Below are 24278 nucleotides of genomic sequence, written 5' to 3' on the forward strand. Positions count from 1 at the left end.
GCCAGGCTGGTCTCAAACTTCTGACCTCAGGTGATCCAACTGCCTTGGCCTCCCAAAGTGCTGGGATTACAGGCCTGAGCCACCGTGCCTGGCCTTTTGTTTTATTTTTTTGTGTGTTTGATTTCTGACTTGGCCTTTTTAAAAAAATTATAAAATGGCCAGGTGCAGTGGCTCACGCCTGTAATCCCAGTACTTTGGGAGGCTGAGATGGACGGATTACAAGGTCAGGAAATCAAGACCATTGTGGCTAACACAGTGAAACCCCATCTCTACTAAAATATACAAAAAATTAACTGAGTGTGGTGGCGGGTACCTGTAGTCCCAGCTACTCGGGAGGCTGAGGCAAGAGAATGGCGTGAACCCAGAGGCGGAGCTTGCAGTAAGCGAGATCACGCCATAGCACTCCAGCCTGGGCAACAGAGCGAGAATCTGTCTCAAGAAAAAAAAAAAAAAAAAAAAAAAAAAAAAACGTATATTATATATAGTATATATGATATGATATAGTATACTTACCTATGATACGGGGGGTAGTAGGTATAGTAAAACATACAGCCGGCGCGCTGTGGCCTCATGCCTGTAAGTCCCAGCACTTGGGGAGGCTGAGGTGCGGCAGATCATGAGATGAGGAGATTGAGACCATCCTGGCTAACACAGTGAAACCTCATCTCTTCTAAAAATACAAAAAAAGAAAAAATTGCCGGGCGTGGTGGCTCGCACCTGTAGTCCCAGCTACTCAGGAGGCTGAGGCAGGAGAATTGCTTGAACCTGCGAGGCGGAGGTTGCAGTGAGCCAAGAGCGCGCCACTGCACTCCACACTCCAGCCTGAGCAACAAGAGTGAAACTCCATCTCAAAATATATATATATATACAACAAAATGTATAATTTTAATAATTTTTAACTGTAAAGTGGTGTTAAGTACATCCATATTATTGTGCTATCACCATAAATGGTGATATTCCACTATCACCCTAAGTGGAATAATACAATATTTATTCATTCATTTCTTTTTTTTTTTGAGACAGGGTCTTGCTTTGTCACCCAGGCTGGAGTGCACTGGTATGATCACGGCTCACTGCAGCCTTGACCACCTGGGCTCAAGCTAAGACCTCCCATCTCAGCTTCCTGAGTAGCTGGGACTATAGGTGCGTGCTACCACTCTCTGCTACCTTTTTTTTTTTTTTTTTTTGTAGAGACAGGGTTTTACCATGTTGTCCAGGCTGGCCCTGAACTCCTGACCTCAAGTGATTCTCTCACCTCAGCCTCCCAAAGTGCTGAGAATATAGGTGCTGGGATTACAGATGTGAGCCACCAAGCCCAGCCAATATTAGTCCTTTTGTGTCTGGCTCATTTCACTTAGCATAATCTCTTTAAGGTTCATCCACATTGTAGCATGTGTCAAAATTTCTTTTTTTTTTTTTTTAAATTTGAGACAGGGTCTGGCTCCCCCAGACTGAGGTGTAGTGGTGCAATTTCAGTGCATTGTAACCTCCATCTCCTGTGCTCAAGCCATCCTCCCACGTCAGCCTCCCAAGTAGCTGGGACTACGCGTGTGTGCCCCCACACCCGGTTTTTTTTTTTTTTTTTTTTTTTTTTTGTAGAGATGGGGTTTCGCTATGTTGCCTGGGCTGGTCTTGAACTGCTGGGTTCAAGCAATCCTCCCGCCTCAGCCTCCCAAAGTGCTGGGATTACAGGTGTAGCCACCCCGCCCAGCCTTCACTTATTTTAAAAGGCTAAATAATACAATTATGTATTGTTCATGTAATGTATGTATTCTATGTAATACAATAATACAGACAATTTCATTGTGTGGATATACCTCATTGTGTTTGTCCGCTCATCCGTAGATGGACACTTCGGTTGCTTCCATTTCTTGGCTGTTGTGAATAACACTGCTGTGAACACGAGTGTACAAACATCTCCTCATCCCTGTTTTCAGTTGTTTTGGATATATACCCAGAAATGGAATTACTGGATCATACGGTAATTCTGTGTTTAATTTTTTAATTTTTAATTTTTTGAGACGGAGTTTCCCTTTTGTTGCCCAGGCTGGAGTGCAATGGCACTATCTTGGCTCGCTGCAACCTCTGCCTCCCTGGTTCAAGCGACTCTCCTGCCTCAGCCTCCTGTCTATGTTTAATTTTTTGAGAAACTGCCATCCTGATTTCCATAGCAACTTCACCATTTTATTTATTTATTTTTAAATTTTATTTTATTTTTATTACTTTTTTAGAGAGGGAGTCTTGGTCTGTGGCCCAGGCTGAAGAGCAGTAGCAGGATCAAAGCTCACTGCAGCCTCCAACTCCTGGGTTCAAGGGATCCTCCCACCTCAGCCTCCCAAGTAGCTGGGACTACAAGTGTGTACCATCACGCTTGGCCAATTTTGCATTTTTTATAAAGATGGGGTTTCAATATGTTTCCCAGGCTGATCTTGCACTCCTGGCCTCCCAAACACTGGGATTACAGGTATGAGCCACTGTGCCTGGCCACAGCCACACCATTTTACATTTCCACAGCAATCCAATTTCTCCACATCCTCACCATTAATAAATAATTTTTGAGCTGGGCACGGTGGCTCACGCCTGTAATCCCAGCACTTTGGGAGGCCAAGGTGGGTGGATCACCTGAGGTCAGGAGTTCGAGATCAGCCTGGCCAACATGGTGAAACCCCATCTCTACTAAAAATACAAAATTTAGCTGGGCGTGGTGGCGCGTTCCTGTAATCCCAGCTACTCGGGAGGCTGAGGCAGGAGAATCGCTTGAACCCAGGAGGTGAAGGTTGCAGTGAGCCAAGATCTCACTACTTCGCTCCAGCCTGGGCAACAGAGACTCCGTCTAAAAAAAAAAGAAAAAGAAAAAAAAGAAGTAATTTTTGAGAGCCCACTATGCACAAAGCTCTCTAGGAGGGCAAATCCATTCTGAAAACCCAACAGCCATTGTCCTTGGGGAGCTCTCAGTCTAAGAGGGAGACTCAGGCCAGGCCCTTGAGCATCCTCCAATCTGAGGGGAAAGACACAGGCCATATCTTTTGGGCGACCCTAGACTGATGTGGGGCAAAAACCCCTTGTTTTCAAGAAGCACACAGTCTGATGGAGGAGGCACAGCTTATTCCCTTTGGGGAGTCTGCAGACAGGCCCAGAAACCAGAATGGAGACCCCAGAGACAGGCAGGGGGCTGCTGAGTGGGTAAATCAGGGGGTACAGAGGGATTGTGGTGAGCCTTGTCCCATGCCAGCCTGCTGTTGCCTGGGCAATGGCCCTGGTGTTTACTTTGTGGCTGGCTCTAGACGCACCCTTTTCTGTAAGTGCTCATTTCCCACCAAGAGGAAAGAGGCTCCTCTTTAGTCTCCCCTTCCTCTGTTGTCCCTGAGGGGTGAACTGGCCCTCCTGTGGCACTGGAGACCCTGCTAGCCTGGCACCTTTGCCATGCTCCTTGCCTGCTAGGAGAGGCCCCATCCTGGGGTCTCATGTTACCCACTCCTTCCCTACTCCCAGAGGGCCCACAAGGTAGTGCTCTGGGCTTGCCAAAGTTCAGCCAAGGAAGTGGGAGATTCTACTGAATCCTCCTTGCTTGGGAGGAACTGGGGCACGTCAGGAGCCTGTAGGAACCTGGAGCTGGCAGTGGGAGGTGGGGGTGATGCCGGGAAGGATGAGTTTGCCTGGGTCTGTGAGTGTCCGCATGTGTCACCGTGTCTTTGTGTATACATGGCTGTCTGCATGTCTGTCTGAATGTGAGTATGACTGTGATCACTATCCAAAAAGCCGTCAAAACAGCCTGCATTTATTAAATCCCTACTATGTGCTCTGAGCCTGTGCTAAGACTTTCTTTAATTTACTTAATCCTCCCAACAACCTTTGAGGTGGAAATTCATGTCATTCCCATTTTATTGATGAGGAACCAAGACTTAAGGAGGTTAAGTAACTTGCCCAAAGTCTCACAGCTAGAAAGTGGTAGAGATGGGGCTCTGACTCGGCTTCCAGATCCCGTGTGTCAGCCCCTGAGCTGTGCTGCCACTGAAAGAACTTGGGGATTTTTTTTTTTTTTTTTTTTGAGACAGGGTCTTGCTCTGTCACCCAGGCTGGAGTGCAGTGGCACGAACACAGCTCACTGCATCCTTGACTTCGTGGGCTCAAGTGATCTTCCCACCTTAGCCTCCTGAGTAGCTGGACCCAAGAGGTGCAATCGCCACCATCCCCCAATTTAATTTTTGAATTTTTGTTGTTAAGATGGTCTTGCCGCCGGGCCGCGGTGGCCCTCAAGCCTGTAATCCCAGCACTTTTGGGAGGCTGAAGGGACGGGTGGATCACGGTTCAGGAGATCGAGAACATCCTGGCCTAACATGGTGAAACCCCCCGTCTCTATAAAAATCAAAAACTAGCCCGGGCGAGGTGGCCGGCCGCCTGTAGCTCAGCTACTCAGGAGCTGAGCAGGAAGAATGGCGTAAACCCGGGAGGCCGGAGCTTGGCAGTGAGCTTGAGATCCGGGCCACTGCACTCCAGCCCTGGGAGGACAGAACAAGACTCCCGTCTCAAAAAAAAAAAAAAGAAGATGGGGTCTTGCCAAGTTGCCCAGCCTTTTTTTTTTTTTTTTTTTTAGACTGGGTCTCACATTGCAGCCTTGACCTGCCTGGGCTCAGGTGATCCTCCCCACCTCAACCTCCCCAGTAGTTGAGACCACAGGCACACACTACCACACCTGGCTAATTTTTATGTTTTTTGTAGAGACGGGGTTTCGCCGTGTTGCCCAATCTGGTCTTGAACTCCTGGGCTCAAGCGATTCTCCTGCCTTGGCCTCCCAGAGTGCTGGGATTATAGGCATGAGTCATCACGCCCAGCCAGAATTTGAGGATTTTGTGATTTTTAGATTATCTCAGCCCACCTCCCAGATGGTGGTGGGATGTCTGGAGTGACAAGTGCTTCCTCATCTCCCTTCCCAGGCTTCCGTGGCTCTGGCCTAGTTTGAGGGAGAGGGAGGGAGCATAGTCCATCCCAACCCCGGGCAAGGGTAGCCCTAGAGGGGAAGAGCACTGGGTCTGGGGAGACCCTGGGAACCACCCTCTACCCGTGGGCCAGACATAGCACCAGTGCAGGATGCCCGGGTTCCCAGTGATGGGGGTTATGTGCACATGGAGGGCACTGGGGAGACATAGGCTTGCTTGGCCGGCTCATCAACTTGGCCTGCTGGGGCTTGTCAGGCGGGAGTCTCTACCCAAGCAATGCTGGGAACCAGGCATCTGAATAGGGCAAAAGCGTGGAAGAGGCCCGAGGGGGCAGCCGCCCTTGACTGAGGAGACTGGAGCAGGGTTCAGAGGCCCAGGCGTGGGTGACTCGGGCATGTGTCGGTATCGCATTGCCTGCATGCCTGGGATGCACGAATCTGCGGTGGGATTTGCCCCGTCTGTGTGCGAGGTTGTGGAGTGGTCATGGGTCTGCGTTTGTTGGTGTGCGACTGGTGTACAGGACCAGATGGAGCTTCAGACATGCTGGATGACTGTCTTGGGGTGGGGTCATTGTTTGTCACCTGGCGGTTTGGGGCCCACATTCTGGGAAGAGCGCTGAGCAAGCCGGAGGAAGGAAAAGCAGGCAGAATCGACCCTGAGCCCCTCTCTCACTTCCTGAACCACACACCCTGCAACACGTCAGTTTCCTTCTTGCTCCTATCTCTGACCCCTGGGACTCAGGACACTCTCCTCCCCTTCCCCAGTGCCTGGTTGCTTCTACTCCTCCAGTCCAGACCACCCTCTCCCGTGAGGGATAGCGTGGGAGGTGTCTGGCCCCACCCTCAAAAAACTGTCACCTCCCAGAGAGAAGAGGCCCCGTGCACCTGAAAGCAGGGCTCCCTTGGTTTGTGGGGGTCTCCCTTGGTGGGGGTGAAGGCAGCCAGCTTTGGCCAGTCTAGAACTTGGGGATCCCTAAAGGTTTCAGGAGCTGGGACAATACTCATGACTCTCCAAGGTGTCTCAGCTCCTGGCCCACAGCAGGTACTCAGGATGTGGTTAAACAAGAGCCTAATGGAAAAAGATCTGGTAAGCGGTTAGAACCTTGGGATCCCGTCCCAGCTTAGTAAAAATGAGTCCTTGAACTAGTCACTTGTTCTCTTTGAGCCTCAGTTTTTTTTTTTTTAAATTTTATTCTTATTTATTTATTTAGGGACAGGGTCTCACTTTGTCTCCCTGGCTGGAGTGCAATGGTGTGATCTCTGCTCATTGCAACCTCCACCTCCCAGGCTCAGGTGATCCTCCCACCTAAGCCTCCTAAGTAGCTGAAACTACAGATACGTGCCACCACACCTGGCTAATTTCTGTATTTTTTGTAGAGATCGGGTTTCACCATGTTGCTCAGGCTGGTCTCAAACTCCTGGGCTCAAGTGATCTGCCCACCTTGGCCTCCCAGTGCTGAGATTGCAGGCGTGAACCACCACGCCTGGTCAAGCCTCAGTTTCTGTAACTGAAAAACGGATATAAAAAAAAAAATCTCTGGTTATTTGATTCTTAGGGTAAGTGTCAAATGAGAACAAGTGAAAGTGCTTTCAAATAGTAAAAGACAATGATCTCTTGGAAGGAGGGAAGACTGGATGCCCTCCCTTTGGGGATGCAGCCTTCAAGCCCCTCACCAGGGACCCTCAGGAAGATGAGGTTGAATGGATTTTGCAAGCTGGTCAAACTAGAGGGGGATGGGAGGGGCAGCTCAGCAGGGTAATTTCTGATGCAGGGGGAGGAAGCTGGGCAGGGCGTTGGGGAGGACTCACGCTAGGCAGGAAGGCTTGGAATAGAATCTCAGCTACGCCTGGTATTTCCCAGCCCTGGGCCCCCTCCCCCACCACCCTCTGGGGCCCACCCCACATTCCTTTCCCAGAGGAAATGGGGGAGGGAGCAGAGAGGCTCCCCAGGTCTGGAGGATCATTTATTCAAGCTTCGTACAACCTTTGAGGCCCCACTGGGTGCACTCTCCCCCTGAAGTCCCCACAGAGGCAGCTGGGTGTGGAGGTGGTGGGGGTGGGGAAGGAAGGTGTGGTTTGTGTTGGAGGAATGTTACCTCCTTGGTTGGGCCTTGCTGCCCTGCCAGGTTAGAGGGCAGGAAATGGACATTGTATATGGTTGATTCCTTCCAGGGTCTCTGCAATCTGAACACAGAAAACCCATGTTGGTCTCCACTTCTCTCCTCCCTGCTGCCCCAGAACCCTCAGCGGTTTTGAATTATGCGGAGGTGGATTCTTGATCTGGGCACACAGCAGCACCAGTTGGCCATCAGAGACTCCATGGGGGATGACAGGGGAGAGTCACTCCATTTCCTTAGAACCAGGGACTGGACGAGCAGCAAGAGGAATGCAAGTTAGACAGCTAGAAGGACTTACTGGCTGCTTGCTGGGAGGACAGGCCAGACTTGGAGCTGAAGACATCTGGTTGCCCTCCGCTTGGGGCCCCAGAGTCTGACATGGCTGGGGACAGCTTGATGGTGGTTTCAGCTGGTCTAGGAGGGTCTGGCCTTTGGAGAGTATGACAGATTCACAGGGCAGGCCAGGGCAGGAGTGGTCCCGACACAGAATCCTTAGTTTTCTAGCAATGGAAGTGGGGCGGGAGAGGGTGCTGATGGAGATAGCGTGTCCTGCCCTCCCTGGCTGCAGCCCTTTCCCGCTCTCCCCCTAAGCTCTCCTGACTCAGCTCGTGGCATCCTCACTCTTCCCATCTGGCTTCCGCCAGGGTGGGGGTGGTGGGTCCAGCTCTTGCACGGAGGGGGAGCCCAGCAAACAGCAAACAGGAAACAGGCGAACAAAACCAGCTCCCTGGCTGACACAGGCAGCCGCCCCCACAAGCCTCACCCTCACCCTTCCTCTCTCTTCCTTCTCCCTCCCTTGATCCGGACCTCCCTCGTGGTCTGCTCTGCTCCCTTCCCCTTCCCCTCCCACCTCTGTCCCTCAGGCTCCCTTCCCATCCCTTTGCTCCTTCACCTTCTGACACTTCGTTGTCTCCTCCCTTCCCCTCCCTCTGCCCCCAGGCCCCTCCCCATCTCTGCCCCTCCATCTCCCACCCCCCACCCCCTTTCTGGATTTCCTACCTCCCCATTGGGCCACCCTCCTGGCAGGTTCTTGCTGGGGACAGTGGATGGTGGAATGGGGGGGAAGGGGAGCTGCATCTGCTTGGTGCTCCCTTCTGGTAGTTGCCCCAGAAAGGCCCAACCTTTATGGCGCTTCCTCCTGGACTCCTCCTAGATTCGGGAGTGGGGTTGGGCTGGAGCTGCCCCGCTTTCCTGGCTGCTGGTTAGGATTTGGGTGTAGGATAGAAGTTGGGATGAGGGGCCCAGGGGTTGGAGTCCCCATGCTGCCATAACAAGCTGGGTGCTCTTGGACCTCAGTTTCCTTCCCTGCAAATGAGGCCATAGTAATGGCCCCAGGCCACAGCAAGTGACTGTAGTGATATTGTTGGTGAACAGTCAAGTGGGCTAGAAATGGTGATGGTGGTTACACATCCACGAGCCAAGGCCTCTGGTAAGCCCCACCCGGATGAAGACTGGGAAGAGGGAGAGCCAGGAAGGGCGAGCAGGGCAGGGGCTAGCACAACATGGCGCTTCCTGTCTGGCTCACATGCCAGGGGTGGAAGAGGGGCCAGCTTTGAGTGATCATCAGCTTGTGGTGCCCCTCTAGGTAGAGCTAATGGGTAGGGAGTCCTGGGGAGGAGGGTGGTTCCCACAGGGGTATTGGGGACTTCACCTGCACCTAAGGGTATGTGGCTGTCACTCTGTGCAGGGCAGTGTGTGTAGCACCCAAGGGGCTGTGGCATCCGTGCCTGGAGTACCGTGAGCTGTTCAGTGGTGCGAGTAGCATCTGCCATGTGATGGTCCCTGTGGGGTATGTGTGGAGTGTGTGGGTGGGTCATGATGGGTCTGGTGTGCTTGCACATGCATCTTTCTGTGAGTGTGTGACGTATACAATTTGGGCGCGATGTCTGAGGTGTGGTGTATAGCGATGTGGAAGAGTCCTGTGTGTGTGGGGGAGGAATAGTGTGTTTCTTGGGGTATATGCACATAGGGTGAGTGTGTGTGGGCGGGTGGATGTGTGTTCGTGCGGGTCTATACAGATGTGGGTAGAGGTTGAAGCAGGAAGTTGAGGGGCAGCCTGGAGCATGTGTGACTGTTTTCTCGGGTGCATGGGGCCAGATGTGCGCGTGTTAATGCGTGTGTGTGTGTTGTACTGGAAGGGTGCAAAGGTGTGCGGGCTGGGGAAGAGTGGCATGTCTGGGTCGAGGGCTGCCGCCTGCGGGTGAGGGTGGCGAGGGTGTGGTCGTGTGGGGGACTGTGTGTGCCCTGGCGTGTGGAGGTGTGAGTGTGGGATCTGGGCCGGCCGCGGACAGGGGCCGCCCGGAAGGGGGAGGCGTCAGCCCCTGCGCGATTCGGCGGCGTGTCGCGGCTCGGGCCCTTCAGCCGGGAGGCGCGGGAGGCCCGCGGAGCCGCTGCAGCACGTCCTGCCGCCGTCGCGCGCGGGCCGTCAGTCGCCTTCGGGGCCGCCCCGGCCAGGGCCCGCGGTTCCGGGGGCGGGCGGGGACCCCAGGGGCCCGCCGGCCGCCGGGCCGGTTGAGGACGCCGTCTACGCGGCGCCTAGCAGCGCCCCGGCCCCGCGCGGCGCACGCGGCTCCGGAAAGCCGGCTGGCATACTGGGGCGCGGGGCGGTGCCGGACCTGGGGTCCCAGCCGGCTGCGGAAGCTGGTGGGCAGCCGCCGTGTGGCGCGTGGAGCGGCGGGGTCCGGGGGCTGGCGCTGGGAGCGCGCCGTCGGTGTGGACTGCAGCGCCCCAGAACCGCGCTGTCTTTGGCTGCCCTGCCTCAGTCACAGCGACCGCCGCGCGCCCGGGCCGCGCCGGGCCAGGGTGAGCGCCGTGGGGCCGGGGCCGGGGCAGGACTTGTCGGGGTCTGAGTGGGACTGGGTCACCAACTCCCTGCGGCCTTTGAGCTGTGTGCCCCCTGCATTCCAGGACTGATGCCCCTGGAGCGGGGAGTGAGTGAGGCGCTTGAGAGACGGGGCTGAGGGTGGCAGGATTTGTGGCTTGGAGCTCTGCCAGGGCTTCTGGAATGACAACCCCCAGTCTGGGTCGAGGCCTCCAGAGGGCTCAGCCCTCTCGGTTTCCAGGCAGTGGAAGGATGGAAGGGACCAGAGCGTTTGAAGAGACTCTGGGGCTTCTAAGAATCCCAGAGGGTGTGGGCGGGCAGGGACCCTGAGTCCGAGGCAGGCAGAGGTACCACTGAATGGAGCAGGGCACACGACCCACCCCATCCCTGGTAGGGGACCTGGACACAGCACACGAGGGTTTCCTGGTGGGCAGAGGGGGCTGAGTGGCAGACGGGCCCCTGCAGGTAGTGAGTGCTCTCAGGGCTGACAGGGCTGGGCTGGGGGACTGCCCTGGGACCAGGCTGGTAGGGTGTGAGTCACAGTGGGCGCCATGCCCGGCCTGAACACTGCTCCCTGCAATGACCTCTTTATGCTCCCGGGGGGAGGAGCAGGGCTCCTGGGTTCTAGTTCCTGGTGCTGCCAACCCACCACGTGTCCACCTCTGCCTAATTTGTGGCCTAAGGCCGTCTGCCCTGCTGTCACCATCAGCTGATATTTTTGGACGTCTCTTTCTTTCCTGACATGAGGGTGGGAGTGTTTGGAAATAGATCCAGTCCAGGAGAATTTAATCAGCAATGTCCCTGTGTCCCCTGAGCGACTCCCTCTCAGTCCCCTTGTCTCTGTACCTAAGTCAGAGAGGCAGAGCTCTGTGTGTGTGAGTTGTGCACCTTTCTAGTTGTTATCAACGGCTTCTTCTCTGTTTTTGCACCTATCACTTCCCCCACCTCAAGATGAGCACAAGACTCAGTTCTGTCCCAGATCACAGGGGAGGAGAGGAAACGTGCATGTATAATAGCATGAAGGATTGAGGTTAAACCTAAGGAAGAACTTCCCACAGGGGTGATGCCAGCTGTGGCTCTTGTTGGGTGTCCTGATGTCTCCTCTTCAAGCAGGGGTGTGGTAGCTGTGCCTGTGTGGTGGCTGACATTCTCAAGAGCCTAGTTGGAAGAGGTGGGAGGAAGGGGACTGGAAGGAAGGAACAGAGGAAAGGGAGAGGCAGAGATAAGGGAGGGAATGCTGGTAGTGCTTGGTAAGGAGGGGACCTGGAGAGGAAGACATGCCTCCTGCCCTGGATTACATGCAGGCCCTCCCAGGGAGCATCCCCCCAGGCAGCTGGCAGCTCCAGGCAGGATGTGTGCTGGGGGAGGGGCGGGGGCGTGCGGGGACCTGTCCCAGTCACTTTTCGTCACTGGGGCAGCTGGTGGCTTGAACCTTAATCCAGGACAGTAGCAAAACAATGGGCCCTGCAAACAGCTTCAGTTCTGAGCCTGGGTGGGGGACAGGCAGGGGGCAGCCCACACTGGTGAGGAGCAGGGGCTTCTGGTAGGAGAGGGCAATTGGTGAGGGGATCCCCAGACCCTCTTCGCTCCCTGATCAGTTCCTTGCCAGGTCAGCAGAGATGGGAAATCCGGGGGATTTCAGACCTCAGCAGAATTCCCAGAGAATTTTCTCCTCTGGGCTCCCCAGGCCCCCAAGGGGGTGCAGGGCACCATGGGAGAGGCTAGGCTAAAGCTACAAGTGGAAGATGCTGGACTACCCCTGATGTCAGAACCCCTGCTGAGGCCTTCTGGACTGGGGGTCTTCCAGCTTTTGCATGGCGCTTGTCTGGTAGGGGGCACTCATAGCCTCATCTGGGTAGTTTTCCAGACTGTATAGGATTAGAACAGTCTAGAATGGTCTGTCTCCCTTGCCTGGAGCTCCACTCAGCCTCTTGCATACTCCACCTGGCTCTATCCCCTGGGGCTGTATGAAGCAGGCCTATTGCCTATTGTCTGTGTCACATTTTTATTTAATCTTCTGAGATTGGAGGATCTAGCCTCTTCCCCAGGCCTGCTCGACAGCAGCCAGGCTCTCCCTTATGCGGAAATCCTTAGCAGAGGGCAGCTGTCTCCCTCCACTGTGTGCGTGGACAGGAGGGTGGATAGTCCATGAATGAACTTGGCATCAGGACATTTGAGTGGCAGATGTTTTTGAGCTTTCTCCAGCTATGACAAGGGGACAAAAGGGGATGTTGCTAGTGAAGTGGGAACTCCTCGCTCCAGAACTAATGAGGAGTTGAGGGGAGTGAGGAGTGTTGGTGGTGGGGGCTTCTTGCCCTCTGAGGGGCTTGGACTAGGGACAACATAGAGGTTAGGCCATGTGATGTTACGGATTTAAGAGTCCTCTAGGGGGCCTCTTGGCTTTTCAAAGCGAGGCAGCTTCCCCGTGGCTCCCATCTTCCCCATGAGCACCATCTATCTAATACCCTCCTGTCACCCGCCTTCCCTCTCTGTTTCCCAAAGGGAGCCCTCTCTCAGGCACTGTTGTGCTTCTTGCCCCAGAAACAGACCTGTGTGCCCCCTCCAAACTCTTGTCTTCAGACACCCTCTGCCACATCATCTTGGAGACTCCCAAGAATTTTGGGAGGTCTGACAGGGGGCTTAGTGTCTCTGAAACTCCCGGCCTTTTTTTTTTTTTTTTTTTTTTTTTTAAGAGAGAGTCTGCTCTGTCGGGCCCAGGCTGGTGAGTGCAGTGGGGTGCATCTCTATGCTTCACTGCAACTTCTGTCCTCCCGCGGTTCAAGCGATTCTCCTGCCTCAACCTCTTGAGTAGCTGGGGATTACAGGCGCCAGCCACCATGCCTGGCCTAATTTTTGCTTATTTTGTTGACGATAGGGTTTCCACCTCTGTTGGCCAGGCCTGATCTTGATTCTCCTGACCTCAGGTGATCCACCTGCATGGCCTCCCAAAGTGCTGGGATTACAGGTGCTGCAGCCACCGCGCCCAGCCCACCCCCAGCCTTTCTGGTGAACCAGTCAGGCCTCTGGGCTGGGCCTCTGGAGCCTCAGGAAGCTTCCCTTAGGTGTCTGAGGTGTCCAGTCCACTCCCTCTTGAGTTGCTTGGTCCCCCCTGCTGTTCCGCGGCTGTTCTTGAAGGATTCCAGTGTGCTACCGCGTCTGCTGCATGCCCTGGTGTGTATCTGCATGTCTGCTGATGCTATGTGCATGCATCTGCTATGTGCGTTGGTGCTGCAGGGACTTTGATTCTGTGCACTCATGTGCATATCTATGTGTCATTACATAAGTGCTGCACATGTGTTACTCATTTGTGTGTATCTGTGTGTCTGCACATTTGCACATGCTTGTCTGTATGTTTGCGGTATGTTCCATCTGCATGAGTGTATGTGGCTGTGGCTGTGTCTGCATAAGTATGTGTCTGTCTGGGAGTGCATGTATGTGTGCATGTGCGTGTGTGAGATTGTGCATGAGCTAAGACAACGACAGGCACTGGGCAGGAAGGCTATGTATCCAGGGTCCTGCACATAGTAGGTGCTCAGTGAACATTTGCTGAACTCAGCTGAACTGAACTGAATGAACTTGTTTTAGTGAGTTATTTTCCTGAAGGCAAAGACATTATGAGGGGACTGAGTGTAAAGGAAAGAAGGAAAAAGCTATTGGGCTGATGAAGGTGGGAGAGGAAGGAGGGATGAGGAGGAGGTCAGGGGAGGGAGGGTGCCTAGCAACCCTAGGGTGAAAGACCCCTTTCGGTGCCCCTCCGGTCCTGTGGGCTGCAGGAGGCGGTGTAAACAGCCAGAAGTGTCAGCAACACGGGTGCTCAGCCTCGCCTCCCTGTCTCCCACAGCTGCCACTGGGCCCAAGAGATGGGTGCTCTCCTAGGCGCCCCTTCCCCTGGCAGGGGCCGAGGACGCTGCTGCTGCACAAAAGTCCCCAGGACGGCTTTGGCTTCACTCTGCGCCACTTCATCGTGTACCCGCCCGAGTCGGCCGTGCACTGTAGCCTGAAGGTATGCCACTGCCCTGGCTTGGTCTGAGGAAGCTTTCATGGGGGAGGGAGACTCTTTTGTGCCAGTCCCCTTTATGGTCCTTTGATCCTCTCAGAGAAGGGGTCCTTCCTGGGGTCCGGCCTGACTCCCTTCTGCTGTGGCCTGGGGAGGAGGACTGCAGGGAGGCAGTGCCAGCCTTGGCTGGGTGATTTGCACTGTGTGACCATGGACAAACACTTTAATCACTGTGGCCTGGGTCTTCTCAGGAGACCAGGAGGGGTGGCTGGTGCAGGGCAAGGACCTTGCAGGTGGGCAGCCAGGATGCTTACCTCACACCCCCAGATGCTTGTCTCTGGCAGGCGAACATGCCTGGGAGTTCCTGGGACTCCTGATCTACCAACTGCTTCTGAGCTGGGGCTGCTTCTCTCCGCTCCAGCGTGAGCTCTCAGGGGCCTAGCACTCCTGTGGAAGCCCTCCCAGCACACCCCTGGTCCCTGCTGGCGACAGCTTAGTGCGCTGGAAAGAGACCGAGGCTGGGACACAGGAGCCCAGAGTTCCAGTCCTGGGACAACTCCTCACTCATTGTGAATTTGGGGCCGCCTCCCCATCTCCGGGCTCCATTTCTCCTGTTGGAACCTGAGAACATTTATCAACTTGACCCCTCAGAGTCCTTCCTGCCCTAATGTAAATGTTGTGTTCTCCGAGTCCAGGAACCCGGGGTCCTGACCCCAATCCAAGGCTGTGAGCTAGGGGGCGGGCTCCCTGACAGCAAAGCAGAAGTGTGGGAAGGAGACAGAAGGGGCCCCAGGGAGCAACCAGAGCTCCCCACTAGGGCTCTGCTCCCATTCCCACTTCTTTTCCAGCAGGGAGGAGACATTGATTTTGGAGTCAATGAACCCCTCTATCCACTTTCCCTAGGGCTGGGATCTGCCTGCACAGCTAGCTATTGGGGGACTCTCCCTTGGTCCCACTTATCAGAGAACCAAACAGGGGACTTCACTGTCTGTGTTCGTGTGCTCGCATGTCTCTCTGTGTGCACCACGTGCTGGCCATGGACACGCATGTGTGTATCTCTCTATGTGTGCATATAGTGTCTGCAAATACATGTCATGTGTACATGTAACTTGCAGCTCTCACATGCATGCCGGAAGCTCTGGGGCTCCTGCATAACTGTTCTCATTGGCTACAGCTGTGCTTAAGAACATAAGTGGGTGCTGATGGTGTGTGGAGGGAGCACAGACCCCTCCTTCATGCCCAAGGACACCAGCCCCTTAGTTCTCCAGAAACACCAGTACTTCCTTCACACTTTCCCCAGAATGCCCCTCCTTCTGCCCCCTAGCACCTTCTCTCAGGGGACCCTGCTGAAGGGTGACAGCCAGGGACAGGCTGCTTCTCCTTTCCAGAACCTGCCCAGGGCTGGGAGGGGCCTTTGGCCTGGAGGCGGGAGGAGGCTGTGTTCTCCCGTCCTTCATGCTGCCGCCTGGGAGCCTGCAGGGAGCTCAGCCGTCCAAATGCATCCGTCTGCCTCTGCCACCTGCTCACAGTGCTGTCAGTTTGCATCAGCTGGAGTGCACCCCACATGGGAGGACGGGGGCAGAGTGCTTGCTCCCAAGAAGGGCCCAACAGCCTTCTTGTGACCCACCCTGTCCTCACTGGGGTGCCACAGAGGCCTGGGTTCCAGCCCTGGCTCTGCCACTGAGTCTGAGTGGCCTTGAACACACCTTGCCCGGTGAGCTGTACGATGGATACATGTGTGGAGAGAGTTAGAAGAGATGACGCTGAAGGTCCGATCCAGCTCTAAAATGCCACATCCAGCTGGCTGAGCCTGTTCCTCTGACCTCCATGCCCTCCTTCCTCGTTCCCCGCCCAAGTCTAGCGCCATCACCTACCAGGGTGATCCCAGAGGCCTCCCAGTGGGTCCCCTTGATACCCTGCACCCGGGTGCCAGAATCCTCTCCCCTAACTGGCATTTTTACCTCCACTCTCTCCCACAAAAGAACTTCCATTGGCTCCCTCTTTCTGTTCTGTAAGCCTGAGTGCTTTAGCCTGAGTATTGTCACTTGCAGTTGTTGACTTTCTCCTTTAACTCAGCGATTCAGCCCTTGGTGTGCTGTGAGCGCTTATCCCTGCCAGCCGGCATCTGCATGCCCCGCCTCCCTCGTCCACAATGCCTTCTCCCTGCCACCCTCAGATGCCTTTGAGTCCCCTCCCCAGGAGGACTCTAATCAGGCCTCCCCTTGGCGTTCCCTGGAGCCGATAGCTGTAGTTTGCACTTGTCATGCGCCTATCTGTGACTGCCCGGGTCTTCTGTGTGTGTGAGCCTATGTGATGCCTCCCGCATTGGGCTGGGAGCTCCCCCAGGGAAGGGGTCTTGGGTCACTTGCTGGATTGTGGGTTCCCCGATGGTTAGGGTGCTGGGGTGGTGGGGGCGCATGTCACTGGGGAACTTGGCTTGGGACCTGGTGCCCCTTGGACACCCCTCCCGCACCCTCCCCTGCTGGGCTACTTGGGAGGAGATAAGGGGTGGCGGGAACCTGAAGGGGCCCTGCCCACTGGAGCTGGGCCACCCCTGGCTGCTGAGGGCTGGACTGAGGCCAACACCCACCCCTCTGTTTCCTGCAGGAGGAAGAGAATGGAGGCCGTGGAGGAGGTAAGGGAGGACTGGTGGGCGCTGGACCTGCATGGGGACTCATCTTCCAGCTCCTATCTCTCCTTGTCCCCGCCAAGTCTGCCTGTCCTTTTCTGTGTCCCCCTCCCTTGACTCCTGTTCCTGCCTTTGTTCCTGTCTGTGCCCCGGGTCTGGCCCCCTCTGGGCGCCTCTTCCTCACTCTCTCTGTTCTCCCCCTTCTTTTCTCACATTTGTCTCCCTTGGACATTTCCTTAACAGAAGTTTGCTGAGCTCAGCACACTATGGGCGGCACTCTGGGGAGCAGATGGGTGTCTGCACCTGGCCCCTGCCCTCAAGCTGCTCCCAGCCTAGAAAAAGGCAGGGCTGCAGGGCCTGGGGGCTGGTGGTGGGAATGCTGAGCAAAGGCTGTCCTTGGAGGTGGAGACAGTAGGGTCCTGGTGGAAGTCAGGGGGCCCCAAGGTCTTTCTCTCCTACGATGTGAGCCTGACTCCCCTTGCTGTGGCCCTTGCTCCCCAGAGGCCCCTGGCGGACACCCAGGCTCCCAGGGTATTTAAAGGCAGAGCGCCTTCTCTGGCAGCCTTCCTGCTCCGCCACTGGGGCTTCTGCTGGGCAGCCATAGGACACTCCTGCATCCCCATCCAGAGGCCGTGGTGGGGGAGGAGCCAGCTGGCCTAGAGCAGGCCCATTTCTCTGTTAGCTTAGAGTTAGCAGCTCTTGGGAGCAGAGGAACTTTGTTGGGGTGCAATGCAATTTGTGCCCATCCTAGGGGCCTTGGACCTCTGCTTTGGAGCCCCTGAGCCTGGGGAAAGGAGGAGGTGAGGGATGTGAACATTAGGTGTCTTGCTGGGTCTCTGGGAGTGGGCATCCCTGCGAGGAGGGTGTCTGACCCTGCCACGTGTCTTCAGAACTGTTATGGCCTCTTGTATGGTGCCCTTTCCTCTGTTTTGTGACTTGTGTGTGCACCTGTGAATGTGAGAATCTGCCTCCCCCACTGGACAGGGAGCTCTGGAAGGACAAGGGCTGTGCTTGTTTATCCTTTTTTTTTTTTTCTTTTTTGAGATGGAGTCTTGCTCTATCAACCAGGCTGGAGTGCAGTGGTGCGATCTGGGCTCACTGCAACCTCCACCTCCCGGGTTCAAGCAATTCTCCTGCCTCAACCTCCTGAGTAGCTGGGTTACAGGTGCCCACCACTACACCCGGCTAATTTTTGTATTTTGTAGTGGAGACAGGTCTTGAACTCCTGACCTCATGATCTGTCTATCTCAGTCTCCCAAAGTGCTGGGATTACAGGCGTGAGCTTTTTTTTTTTTTTTTTTTTTTTTTGACACAGAGTCTTGCTCTGTCACCCAGGCTGGACTGCAGTGGCACAATTCCGGCTCACCGCAACCTCTGCCTCCCAGGTTCAAGTGTTTCTCCTGCCTCAGCCTCCTGAGTAGCTGGGATTACAGGCGCATGTGCTACCACACCCAGCTAATTTTTGTATTTTTAGTAGAGACGGGGTTTCACCATATTGGCCAGGCTGGTCTCGAACTCCTGACCTCAAGTGATCCACTCACCTTGGCCTCCCAAAGTGCTGGGATTATAGGTGTGAGCCACCGCGCCTGGCCTGTTCATCCTTTTTAGTGTAGTTTTAGCACATAAAGAGGACACAGGAGGTGTTTACGGTGTGTCCCCATAGGTTTTCATTCTCCCAGGTCTGTGTCCTCCTGTCGGGTTCTGTGCCTCTATGGGCCTGCCCAGTGTCCCCGTGGATGTGTGGGCCAGTGCATGTTTGTGACCGGGCGAGTGCGATCATTCTCTGAGTGTGTGTCCCCTGTGTGTGTAGCGGTGCATGGGTGTGACCTTCAGCAGCCACCCCCAGCTAACCTGGCTGATGCCCACCAGGACCCTCCCCCCGGCACCGCCTGGAGCCCATGGACACCATCTTTGTCAAGAATGTGAAGGAAGATGGTCCTGCCCACAGGGCAGGGCTTCGCACAGGTGAGCTGTCCCAGTTACCTGGGCTCTACTTTCTACCTTCTGGCTAAGATTTGATTCTCGGATCCAAGTGCTGGGGAAGCTCCTATCCCCACAGTGTTAGCCATGCCTGGTACAGGGGTTCTCAGATGGGGCCTTTGATGCCCCTTGATCACCAGTCATGCACTCCTTGTCCCCAGGAGATCGGCTGGTAAAGGTGAATGGGGAAAGCGTCATTGGGAAGACCTACTCTCAGGTCATAGCTCTGATCCAGAATAGGTGAGTGCCGCTGACCCCGTGTCCCATATTATCTCCCCGCCCCTTTGCCCTGGGAGTGCCCTGGAGACCAGAATCCCTTCCTCCCAGACCCTGTTCATTGGCCCAGCCTGACTCTCTGCCTGTCTCTGTAGCGATGACACTCTGGAGCTATCTATCATGCCCAAGGACGAGGACATCCTCCAGCTGGTGAGTCCGGCCCCTGCAGCCTGAGAGGAGACCCCTGAGCCCTGGGGCAGCACCGGCTCCCCTGGGAGGCAGAGAAGGAAGTGTTGGGAGGGCGCAGGCCGACGTTGCCCAATTGGGGATGCCAAGCCCATTCCTGGGCTGGGGCTGGTTGTTGCTTCATTCGGAGCTGCTCTGTGCTGGGGGAGAAGGAGTCCTGGCCTTGGCAGGCAGGATTCCTGCCAGGGTATCTGGAAGGAGGGTGGCCCAGCAGGCTTCACCAGCCTGGCATGTTCTTGTCAGCTCCTAGGAGAGATGCCTGTTCCCTGCATCCCCTCCCCGCTTGGCCCTGAGTACTGCACCACGCAGTACCCAAGCAGCACACACAGGTACACAGCCACAGAGCACAGCCCCACAGTCCCACCCTCTGTATAGCACGAAGCACACCACAACACACACACAGCACCAGTCATGTGCCACAGTAGAGACAACCACACAAGCACCCACTGCCACAGTTCACCCTCACACAGCGAAGTGCACCACAACACACACCCACAAACATTAAAACATGAAACACTCACCAGCCCCTTGGCTCCCTGCAGTACAAACAGCATAGTACCTGGCATACTCGGACCTCTCCACAACTATACACCCACGCCCCACTATCACAACATGTATGCCCGCAAGCACCACAGCATCCTCCTGCCCATCTCAGCGCATGTGTCCACCCGTGTTACAGGACTCCGAATTTATTTATTTATTTATTTATTTTTTGAGGCGGAGTCTCGCTCTGTCGCCCGGACTGGAGTGCAGTGGCCAGATCTCAGCTCACTGCAAGCTCCGCCTCCCGGGTTTACGCCATTCTCCTGCCTCAGCCTCCCGAGTAGCTGGGACTACAGGCGCCCGCCACCTCGCCCGGCTAGTTTTTGTATTTTTAGTAGAGATGGGGTTTCACTGTGTTAGCCAGGATGGTCTCGATCTCCTGACCTCGTGATCCGCCCGTCTCGGCAAAGTGCTGGGATTACAGGCTTGAGCCACCGCGCCCGGCCAGGACTCCGAATTTATACATTCGTCACCTCAGCATACCTAGAAGACAGCATCTAGCCTGACACACAGAGAGCGTGGCCCAGACACTGCACGAAGCAGGCCCTGCACTCCCGAGCATGCCCTTTCGCACACACGCCCACACTTACACGCTGCCTCTTTGTGCCCGGAGCCCCGGGCTGTCCTCTCTGTCTAGTGCCCACCTCCCTGGTCTCATGGGTCCCAGCCAGATGGCGGCTTACTTGCCCCTGATGTCACTGTGCCTGGGGAGGCCCTGGGAGCCCCTGTGCTGGTTTCTGCTTTGGACGCACTCTTGTAATCACTGTAATCACAGTGCCATGCCTGGCACGATGCCCCTCTGGAAACCTCCACCCCTGACCTCAATTGTCCCCTTGCTCTTCCTGGGGAGAGGAAGGAAGGAAGGGGGGCTCTGAGTTAGACCGCTCACCCCAAGTCTCAAGGCCCTGCCTGTACAGCTCCCCCAGGCTGAGGCGAGGCCAGCTATGGGGAGGTGACAGGGCGGGACCCTAGGATGTCCCCCACTCTCTCCAGCTGGCAGGGGCAAGGAGTGGGAAGGGCAGCAGCCTCCAGTTCTTCTGCCCAGGCTGGGGTGGGCTGGCAGCCCCAGATGTCAGCATCTGGGGGCCTCCACTGGTCCCCGCATCTCCGCCAGCCGGAGGGTGGGGCCCAGGCATTCCTGTGGTTGGGAGCCAAGGCTGGAGGCCAATCGGGCCTCGGCAGCTGCTGACGCCACCACCGACGCGGCGAGGCCCCTCCACACCCATCCTCTCCTCCCTCCTCCTCCCGCCAGCCAGCCGAGAGAGAGCCGGGTGGGGGTGAGGGGGAGCCGCAGGGAGGGCAGGCGGAGGGGGACCAGAGGCCCTGGCCAGGGCGACGCAGTGGTCACTGTGGGAGTTAGAGCTGGGGGTGGGCAGAGGCGGGCTAGGATGCTGCCGCCGCTGTGATGATGCCGGGAGCCTGGGGAGACGGCAGGATGGCAGGAGGGAGAGGTATGTGTGTGCCGGCCCCTGTGCCAGCTGGAGGGGCTGAGTGTGCGGGGGTGTGGTTTAGCTTGTCCTCGTCACATGATGTTTGTGCCTGGGACTGGAGGTGTAGTTATTTGTGTGTGTTTCATTGTGTTTTACTGTGTGTGTGTGTGAGTGTGTCTCTGGGTGTGTATCTTCCGGTGTCTCCTCGTAGTGTGGTGTGTGTGTGTTTGGTTTCACCCTCCCACCCTTTGGTTCTTTGGCCTGAGTTAGGCTCCTGGGCACCTCAGCAGGGGCCAGGCTGGGCCCAGGCCACAAGGCCACTGTCCCTGGGAGCTGACTCCTTTTTTGGCTGGGCCTGGGCGCTGGCCCTGTCACTCCTTAGCAATGCAGCGTCAGCCTCAGCTCCCAGTGCCAAATTCCAGGCCCAGGGGTGGCAGAAGGTGGCTCAAGGGCCTTCCTTCAAGCCTGGCAGGAGGTGGGCAAACTCCTCTTCACCCCTGTGGCTCAGGAGCCAGCTCCCCATTCCCAGGGATGGAGGGACAGCTGGGCTCTGCCAGCCTCTGCCCCACCCGGACACACCCCTAGCTGGCTTTCTTCTCTCATCTGCCACCTTGACTGGTCTCTGTGGGGTTTCCCGGCTCCACCCGAGGAGCTTTGGGCATTGGTGGACATAAGGTGCAGGCAGGCGGTGGAGGCCAGGACTGGGGGAGGACCCTAGGAAACAGATGCTGGAATGTTTGTGGCTAAGGCAGTCCTTGTCATAGTCTTAGCAAAATCCCACTTTTGCTGGAGTTTGCCTGTGTCTCAAAGGCTTCTTGCTTCTTCTTTGTTCTCTCCCTGGACATGCCCTTCCACCCCCACCCACTTGTGCCACCCCCTCATTCCCCCCACTGCTTGGTCCTCTCCCTTCATTCCCCTCCTGGGCTTCTTGACCTCCTCGGGTTGCCATACCCCTACCCCATGGGACTTGTCTGGCCCTGCTCATCTGTCTGTGTCTCCGGCCAGGCCTACTCCCAGGATGCCTACCTGAAAGGGAACGAGCCGTATTCTGGAGAGGCCCGCAGCATCCCAGAGCCACCCCCCATCTGCTACCCCCGCAAGACCTACGCCCCTCCGGCCCGGGCCTCCACCAGGGCCACTATGGTGCCTGAGCCCACCTCAGCACTGCCCAGTGACCCCCGGAGTCCTGCTGCCTGGAGTGACCCGGGGCTCTGCGTGCCACCTGCTGCCCGTGCCCACCCAGACAACTCTTCCTTGGGGATGAGCCAGCCCCGCCCCAGCCCTGGTGCCTTCCCCCACCTTGCCTCGGAGCCCCGGACGCCCCGTGCCTTCCCGGAGCCTGGCAGCCGGGTGCCCCCCAGCAGACTGGAGTGCCAGCAGGCCTTGTCACACTGGCTGTCAAACCAGGTACCCCGCAGGGCGGGGGAGAGACGATGCCCAGCCATGGCCCCCCGGGCCCGCAGCGCCTCCCAGGACCGGTTGGAGGAGACAGCTGCCCCCCGCGCGTGGCCCTGCTCCACCTCCCAGGATGCCTTGGGCCAGCTGGGCCAGGAGGGCTGGCGCCGAGCTCGCTCAGATGACTACTTGAGCCGGGCCACCCGTTCTGCCGAGGCACTGGGGCCAGGGGCACTGGTGTCACCCCGCTTTGAGCGGTGTGGCTGGGCTTCCCAGCGTTCGTCTGCCCGCACCCCCGCCTGCCCAACTAGGGACCTGCCAGGGCGCCAGGCCCCGCCCCCGCCTGGCCTGCAGGGCCTGGATGACCACGGGTACATCGGCTACCGGAGCTACAGCCCATCATTCCAGCGCCGGACCGGCCTCCTGCACGCACTCTCCTTCCGGGACTCACCCTTTGGGGGGCTGCCTACCTTCAACCTGGCCCAGTCCCCTGCACCGTTCCCACCAGAGGCCTCTGAGCCACCCAGGGTTGTACGGCCGGAACCCAGCACCCGGGCCCTGGAGCCTCCTGTGGAGGATCGCCGCGATGAGGTGGTCCTGAGGCAGAAGCCCCCGACGGGCCGCAAGGTTCAGCTGACCCCCGCAAGACAGATAAACCTTGGATTTGGTGACGAGTCCCCAGAGCCAGAGGCCAATGGGCGAGGGGAACGCCTGGGCAGGAAGGTGGCCCCTTTGGCCGCCACTGAAGACTCTCTGGCTTCCATCCCCTTTATTGGTGAGTGATGGTACATGTGGCTGTCCTGGGGGACTTGGCTGTTGGCTTTCTGTGTCCTGCTGTACCCCATCTGCCTGTCTATCATGGGCAGAACTCGGCTGGGTGCTGGTGGGATCATCTTGTTTCTCTGTCAGTTCATTCATCTGTTCATCCATCCATCCATCCATCTATTCTTCCATCTTTCCTTCTGTTTTCTGTCATCCTTTCTTCTATCCTACCTCTCATTCATTTATCCTTCCAGCATCTTTCCATACACTCTTTTCTCCCTCTCTCCATCCATCCATCCGTCCATCCATCCATCCATCCATCATCTGTTCTTCCTTCCTTCTTTCCTTCCCCTCTCCCTCCTTTGTTCATTCATTTGTTCCATCCATTCATCCATCCATCCATCCATCTATTCTTCCTTCTTTATTTTCCTCTCTCGGTTCTCTCCCTTCTCTTGTTCATTCATTTGTTCCATCCTTTCTTCCACCCATTCATCCATCTTTCTTTCTTTTGACTCTTCCTTCCATCCTCCCTTTGTATCTTTCCCTCTTTGTCCCTTCCATCCACCCTCCATCCCTCCATCCACTCACCAGATATTTGTGTCAGGCCCTGTGTGTGGCTCCATGCTCTCCTGGACTGGATGGTCCAGCAGAGGGTGGTGGACAGGCAGGAACAATCCATTGGGATGGGCATGTGGTGGGACAGGGAGCTTGAGGAGAAGGGCTCGGAGAAGGGCTGTGGTGAGAATCTTGGAGAAAGGACATTTGGGCTAAGACGTGAAGGATGAGAAAGAGTTCCTCAGGGGAAGAATATTCAAGGAGAGGAAATAGAATATGCAAAGACCCTTAAGTGAGAGGCAGGACCCCCCTTCTGGGTTGTAAGGACCCTTTCAGGCGCAAGGGTCTCATCAGTCACTGGGGTTGGCTTTTGAAAGCATTGCCTTGCCTTCGACTGGATGCAGGAGAGGGAGAGGCAAGAGAGTAGAGCGGCTGGGTGATGCCCAGGTTTCTGGCCAGGCTTGGAGGTAGTGCCTCATCCCCGTGTTGGGAGTGAGAGGGGGAGAAGGTTCAGGACTGTTGAATATGAGATGCCCAGGAGGGAGCACGATAGACGGGGCTAGGGAGAAAGAGCAAGATGCAGGGTAATGGAGAGGGATGGCGGGAGATGGGAGGTGAGCTCACCCTACCAGACAGTGAGAGGGTGGAGGC

At 56.3% G+C, this 24278-nt stretch overlaps 1 protein-coding gene across 1 annotated transcript in view; it reads left to right on the plus strand.

Annotated features, from left to right (window-relative positions):
* ARHGAP23 (Rho GTPase activating protein 23) overlaps positions 1-24278 on the plus strand; it is an 88129-nt gene that overhangs the window by 19142 nt on the left and 44709 nt on the right. The window contains exons 2-7 of the mRNA XM_017879024.1: positions 13716-13877; positions 16479-16506; positions 18370-18465; positions 18642-18720; positions 18852-18906; positions 21921-23085. Of these exons, the coding sequence (XP_017734513.1) occupies positions 13716-13877; positions 16479-16506; positions 18370-18465; positions 18642-18720; positions 18852-18906; positions 21921-23085 (1585 nt within the window). The remainder of the gene's footprint in view (positions 1-13715; positions 13878-16478; positions 16507-18369; positions 18466-18641; positions 18721-18851; positions 18907-21920; positions 23086-24278) is intronic.

This window comes from Rhinopithecus bieti, unplaced genomic scaffold, assembly GCF_001698545.2.
Source record: "Rhinopithecus bieti isolate Rb0 unplaced genomic scaffold, ASM169854v2 scaffold_10685, whole genome shotgun sequence".
In the NCBI taxonomy this organism is placed as follows: Eukaryota; Metazoa; Chordata; class Mammalia; order Primates; family Cercopithecidae; genus Rhinopithecus; species Rhinopithecus bieti.